The sequence below is a fragment of the Anneissia japonica genome, unplaced genomic scaffold, assembly GCF_011630105.1.
Source record: "Anneissia japonica isolate Jap-2015-1 unplaced genomic scaffold, ASM1163010v1 scaffold287921_len548085_cov176, whole genome shotgun sequence".
NCBI classification, from domain to species: Eukaryota; Metazoa; Echinodermata; class Crinoidea; order Comatulida; family Comatulidae; genus Anneissia; species Anneissia japonica.
Window position 1 is genome coordinate 199,337 of NW_022750794.1, and position 7,681 is coordinate 207,017.

Genomic DNA, 7,681 nt, shown 5'->3' on the forward strand with positions numbered 1-7,681 from the left:
TGGATTTCGGTATCGCTAAAAAATTGATATAATATAATTACTTTTTTTATATTTATATTAGGCATATGTGTTTTATTCATCATATTAACCTAAGAAAGAGGGGATTAAATATTGACAGTCGATCTAAAGAAAAAATGGAATATATATATATACATATTTATATATATATATATAATATACATATACATATATACATTTATACAAGTTTATATATATATAAATAGCTCCAGGCAATGGAATACCTTGCTGTATTAATTTTTCTCTTTTTGTAATTATCTTATTGTAACTGGTAATTGTAAGTATATAGATATAGTTCCGAAATAAAAAGAGAATGAATGAATCACTGGGTCTGTGCAGAGATACAAATTTAATATATATTTTAGTGTTTTATTCATCATAATATTCTAAGAAAGTGGTGATTATATTTTGACCGTTGACCGTCGATAATAATAATGGAATCGCCCATACACGGCCTGCGTATTGTTCGGTATCCAGCAGGGCGGTGGTATGCACTCTATGCGGTGACACTGGACAGCTCTAGTTTATTTACAGTACTGTGATGTAAAGGAAAGGAACCAATAGACATGCTCACGATACTACGTCACGTGCGTTTGCGTTACTTGTTAATTGCTGGAATCTAATTGAATTCTACTTGTTTCCTAAGGGCCCTTGCAGCTTATTAGAGCTTAAAAAAGTAGAAGACGTAATTTAATTCAGTTAATTTTTTATTACCTCTCCATAATAATGTATTCCTTTGCCGTTTTGTTTTCTCTTGTCTCCTGCTTTAGATCCAGTATTTCTGTTGCAAACACAGGGCAGTTTGTTGTTTTTCCACAACATGTCCTATTAGGCTGGAGTCAGGAGTTACAGAACCATAATCGTATACAATGTTTATTGGCTTGCTCAAGAAAAACTTACTGTTTTTCGGTAAATTACAATCGGCAAAATGAAGTTTGTCAATTAAACAAGCAGATACGAGAGAATACAACAATGGATTTCATAGCAAATCCTTTATACGAATACATGGAAAAGGTAAGTAACTGTGACAGACCAATTTAGGTACTAGTGTTGGACACATTTACTATTCATTGACAGTGGCACGTACGCAATATATTTAAAACACGATTTTTTTTTCAATAATCGTCACTAGTCTTGTCTAGGCCTAAATTTACGTTGCGACGTTTAATTCAGAATATATGCATCGTTCCTCGATGTTTCGTATAATTTATCAGTGATTTCTCAGTGTTCGTTCAACGTGTTATTATTATTATTATTATTATTATTATTATTATTGTTATGGTTATTATTATAATTATATTATATATATATATATATATATATATATATATATATATTATATCATCATTATCATATGAACGCTTTTATCTTACCAAATCTCGCCATTTTTCATGATTTTCAGCAAGACGTGTGAGTTGTATAATCCTTCTAAAACCGTGTATGCTGGCGTGTCTCTTTGTAGTCTGAGAAAAATGCGGTACCATTGTATATATAATAATAATAATAATAATAATAATAACGATTTTTAAAGCGCAAACATCACCACCAAAAATTGGTGCTCAAGGCAATAAATTATTTATTTATTTTTTTAAAAAATTTTATTATTGACAATTAAGCAGCACACGAAATCAAAAAGTAAACCAACCTTTTCATTTTCTCAAAGTAATTCCATCCTTTTTATCATATATTAACTTGTCAGTTTTTCCTGGAAATATTTTGCATTTTATTTCATTGCATTTTATGTTCATCAAAAAATTACTTACCTTATACCTTTCTGATGTGTTCCTTGTTTCCTTATATTTTTTTTTTCTATTCCTTTCTCATGTTACCTTATCTTTCTTTTTTAGTTCTTTCTCATGTGACTTTTCCTTTTCTTTTCATTTTTACTTTCTTATGTAACCTTATCTATTCCTTTTCGTATCTTTCTTAATTCTCCTGTACTTTCGTTTTCTTTGTCTTTCTTATGCTTTCTTTCTCTTTACTTTCTCATGTCAGATTATCTTTCTTTCCTTGTACTTTCTTATGATTCATTATCCATTCCTTTTCATCATATTTCTTAAGTTTCCTGTTCTTTTCCTTTTCTTTGTCTTTCTTATGTTTCCATATCTTTTCTTTCCCTTTTCTTTCTCATGGTTTTATATATATATATACTGTCTCTTATACACATCTAGATGTGTATAAGAGACAGATATATAATACATTATGTTAGCCTTCTCATCAAGATTTTTTTTTAAAGAGTGGTGGAATTTCAAAAAATGTTGTCCTCAAAACTTAAAGGGTGGTGCGCAAAATTCAAAAGCGTGGGTGTAAACGTTGTCATTGTTGGTACATATTTAAACACATTTTAAATTGCATTTACTTAACCTTTAATTTAATTTAAATGCAAACGATATCAATAAGTAAACAGTAACAAGTCATTTATAATACTAGAATTTTTCCATGAACAAAATACCACTGCCTAAATTAACATCTATAACATAAAATCTAAAAGAGACATGTATTTTTTTTTTTTATCATAATCGGGCCATAGATGCACGCGTAAAATCGGTAAAATAGAAGGCATAATTTGGAGAACCGAGCGCGACATCGGATCTTTCGCGCTGAGATGTCGAGCCACAGTAGATCTAGGCTTAGCCTATTCCGTTACTGTACAGCTAGTTATATCAAAAACAGAATTCATTACCTTACGGTATATTGGGCGATAAATGAAAACAGGCTTAGGTTTAGCCATCGCTTTAAAGCCGGTACATAGCTAGACTTAGGTTCCGTTTACGGTTTTAGGCCAACCATGAACGAAATATGTTTTTTTTATTCGGTTGTATTAAATAGAAGGCGCTTGTTTGAAAATTTTTCATAGCCATAGTATGGTTATACTCGACCTGCCAGTGGGTGATCGTGTAGATCGGAAACACATTATTTTACGTTTCGAAGCCAAATATTTATTTTTTATACTGATTCATGTTTGTTAAATTTATTTCAATATAGGCCTACACTTGGTTAGTATAATCCGTCATTACTTTGAATATTTTATGTTTGGCAAGCTTGCCATCGTTATTGTTGTGCCTACGAGCTTGGCCTAGGGTCTTCAATAGGGACTGCAGCTTTCGAGAGTATATTTGGTTGACTAGTAAAATTTAGATTAAGACAATATCTTGCCTTATTAAAAACAAATCAGCTTTAGTTTTGAGTTATTATTTAACTGATCGAACTGCGGTGTCTTCTTTCAGCGAAAACTGCAGCGATCTCGAGGTCGAGCATTTGGTGCCTAGATAAGGAAATCTTGAGCCTTGCTTGAAGAAGAGGACCGGGAAAAAAAGTTTCGCGAACCGCGCATATCGCAACTCTCTCTATATAGGAACTATAGTTACGTTGAATCTATAGCGCCACCAATCTCCACTGCCTCAAACGTCCAGGGGAAAAAAATTGATTGGCGGTGGTATAGATTCAAAATATCACCTTCCTGATTCGGCAGTAAATCATGAATATTTATTGTCAGAGCGGTTTCTATACAGTGAGTGCTGATGACATGTGATGCGATAGCGACATGACGAGAATGAAGAGTGTTGAACACCACAGACTTATATCTCCTTTTATTATAATTCTGAAATACATAGGCTTATTTTTGAAATGAATAATGATTAAGCTATAATTACAAAACAATACTGTATACAGTTAGTCTAGGTCTAGGCCGTATTTTTTAGGAATGTATCTCAGTCACGCACACCAAAATAAACTTATAAGTTGTAGGCCTACAAAATGTATTTAGGCCCAGGAAAAAAAAATTCGCGACCGGAAACCACATTTGTAACATAGCGGAAATAAACATGTTATTACCGCTAGTTGTCAGTAAAAATTTCACCGGGTAGGCAATGGTTTAGCCTTATATGCTTTATTATGGTACAGTATTCTTCATGGTACATTAAATTGGGCATGAAAAAAAAAAAAAAAAGAAAAAAGAAACGTGTTTCGCATGAATTTCACGTAAATTCAATTAATAAACGTTGTTTTATAAAATGTAAATATGATTTAGCTTTAGTTTAATGGAAAATTTGATCTACTTTGATGATGGACAACGTTTTCAGAGGCATGGGTCTTAGCACGTGATCCCTTTTAACGGCAAGGAGAGTTTGCCATCCAGGAGGGTAATCGCGCTTCTTAAGACTGATGGGCTGCAACTACATCTGAAATTAATACAAAAATTGGATTTTCTAACGTTATATTTGTTCATTGTAAAAACAATGAATATTACGATAGTCTCACCTATGCGTGGTACTGAACTACGTCCTACCGGTCCTACCCAGCCGACTATTTTTTAGCATCGACCAGGGACATCCTTGAGTTTGCCTACTATTACTACTACTACTTTTGTCAGTTTTTGCACGCACAGGCGGCGTCCAAAGAGATGATGTTTCATGTGGTTGGGTTGAGTGCCTTCCACTGCAGTGTGCGATTGAAGAATATAGAGCCATGGAAACATTATGGAACTGCCTGCAGCGCCACCTCGGTAGTTTTCCGGTGGTTTTTTTTTTAGTAAAATTCACTGTACGCTTTTTTTTTTTTTTTTTTTTTTTTTGCGATGGGTTTTTTTTTTTTAGCGTGGCGCTGATATTTTAAGGTGGTACAGTCCATAATTCATAATTTTCTGCCTTGCCGTCCAAGGTCGTGCGAAAATTGCGTCTTCACGTAATTTCACTGTTCCCTGGTCAGATACACTCTTTTACACAATAGGTACACCTGGAAACAAATAGTAGCATATAATATAAATAAAAAAACCCTGTTTACTTTTCCTTGATGATTTATACACACACACACAATAATTACAAATTTCAAATAATATTTGAAGATGGGCCTAAACAGTTTCTACTTCACCATCAATGCTCTTCGTTGTTAAATTATAGTTAGCTTGCAGTATTAACGAGACTATGCAACACCTTCAAAACCAAAGTAGATTCAATTTATTCTGCCTTCGATTTGACACATTCTACAATTTGATAAAACTTCAGGTCTCATGCAGGAAAGATCAATTAACAAAAACATACAAAACATACACACACTCAAAAAAAGAAGAAGACCACAACAAATTCTAAAATCATAAAATATTCATTTTGTCAAAGTCTTAAATTATTTTTAAGCTTGAGTGTTGAATGTGCTTGATCAACAATCATTTCTGAACTTTAATCATGATACCATGATGTATGTTTATGTATATATACATACATATAAAGGAATAAAGGAAGTATATATATATATATATATATCAATTTATATATATATATATATATTATAATATATATATATATGTGTATATATATATGCATATATATATATATATAAATATATTTATAGTATTTCTTTTTTCAATAGACTTTTTTATTGTTCATTGCTACTTACATTGAAAATAATGTTAATTCTGCCATTTTATTGTTAGTCAATGACAGCAATTCTGATTAACTTTAAACGTTTAATTATATTTCTGGGGTAATTGTTCCAATCCATAAAGTTTTTTTCTGTCTTTTATGTACTATGTTTACACTGCTACTAAATAACTTCATAATTATTGCCAATTCTATCTGTTTATTCGAAAATAATCTTAGTCTATAACGATTTGTGATTTTAATGCATCTATATATAACTGTATTGTTAAGGGATTGTTTATATTATAATAATTTGATAATGGATAAAATAAGATAAGCATTATATACAACAATCACGGTCAATGTCTTCTTTTATTGCACCAGATTTTATTTGTACGGTAAATTTCAAAATGAAATAATTGTTGAATAAACTGTTAATATCCTGAAATCAATCATAATTATCTTTACTTTGAATTTACTGTTCATCGATACGTAAAATCACTGAATATTACGATAGTCTCACATATGCACGGTATTGAACTACGTTCTACCTAGCCGACTATTTTTTAGCATCATCCAAGGACATCCCTGAGTTTACCTACTATTACTACTACTACTTTTGTCAGCTTTTGCACGCACAGGCGGCGTACAAAGAGATGATATTTCATGTGGTTGGGTTGAGTGCCTTCCACTGCAGTGTGCGATTGAAGAATATAGAGCCATGGAAACATTGTGGGACTGCCTGCAGCGCCACACTTTGGTAGTTTTCTGGTGTGTTTTTTAAAATTAAAATTTCACTGTACGTTTTTTTTTTTAGCGCGTTGCTGATATTTTAAGGTGTTACAGTCTTGGTTATTTTTTCCTAAACGCGGCGGTCATTTCGTTTATTTCGCTCACGCCTGGCGATCCCGCCACGCTTAAGTATAGCTGGTGAGACCACTCAATGGTACGACCATTACATTGCACACTCCAATTCGAGAACCCTATAATTTCAGACCCCTCTAATTTCAGACCACTTTTCCAAAGACCCAAATAACAATCTTCAACCTTTTAACACAAAGCTGGCCCTCAAAATGGAGACCAACCAGGAGACCACCCCAAATTTTCAGGTCCCAAAGGTGGTCTCGAATTTAAGAGCGAATTTTAAAAATTTAATAATAAGTTAAAACGCTGCCACAGCAATTTGTTCAAACACTGACGTTGATGCATTTAACAAGTTTTTTAAAAATATATATATTATTGTCAATTCTACTAAAAGAGTTTAGAAAAATATTCCCTCATAAATTTTTCAAGGAATGGTAGGCTAGCGTTAACAATTAGATCCCAAAATGACAATGTTAATGTGCCGTTAACAAGTTGCTCCATAAATTTATTTATTTTTTGCATTAATCCTCAAGACCTTGTCAGACAAATGTTTCTATTTGATAGTGTTGTTTACAGATTCCGACATAATAATTTCAAAGTGATATGCGCATCTTTATAAGTGGTATACGCGCGCATAAGAATCTTACGTCTTTATTTAGAATCATGTCTGGTTTGTGTTTTGCGTTTTTATTTGCCTGTTATGTATCTGTTTTAACTCTCGGAACGTTTTCGGTAACTGATTGATCTAAACCTTGACGACGATATTGCCCACATTTTCCATCAAACTGGATAATCACATGAAAACAATGAAAGATAACAATAGCAGGTTTCAGGTTGCAAGACTTCAAATTTGAAGGGTAATTCTCTACATAATGTGACCATTTTTAGATCAATTAGCAACCAAAAAATTTACTCAGATAAGAGGAATCTTGATATTTAGCACAACCGAACACATTAGCTTCTTAAGTGCGTATACTTATTCTAAAGATGTGCATTAATTTAAAATTTAGGTAGTTAAGCTCAAATGTTTATCATAGATTGATTAGCGGTGTAGGTTCTCCAAAATTAGAATACAGTGCAATTATTCGTTGCTTATTGAGGGTATTAATAGTATAATAATAATGATAATAATAATAATAATAATAATAATAATAATAATAATTAATAATTCCATCCGTATTGCAACTTAAATGTTTAATTTACAGTATACGGTATATATACTGTCTCTTATACACATCTAGATGTGTATAAGAGACAGGGGTTGTGGCGGCGCCCACTTAAAACCTGACGGTGATGGCTTAATGGGTGCTAGGTTAAAAATATTCTTTAGGCTGTGGTAATCACAAATGATAACAGATACATTTCCAGTAAGTTTCCAAATGTTCGTGATCTCGCAAGTGATTCAGTTGGGAATCGAACACAGGAACTCAAGATAACTAGCCTGT

General features: G+C 32.4%; 1 protein-coding gene across 3 annotated transcripts in view; it reads left to right on the forward strand.

Annotated features, from left to right (window-relative positions):
- The first annotated feature begins 519 nt into the window (after nucleotides 1-519).
- LOC117121545 (aggrecan core protein-like) overlaps nucleotides 520-7,681 on the forward strand; it is a 19,657-nt gene continuing 12,495 nt past the window's right edge. For 2 of the 3 annotated variants that reach the window (XM_033266775.1, XM_033266774.1), the window contains exon 1: nucleotides 637-1,032. In XM_033266775.1, the coding sequence (XP_033122666.1) occupies nucleotides 745-1,032 (288 nt within the window). In that variant the 5' untranslated portion in view covers nucleotides 637-744. Of the gene's footprint in view, nucleotides 606-636; nucleotides 1,033-7,681 lie in introns of those variants that run through there. The other variant, XM_033266776.1, reaches the window with a different exon arrangement.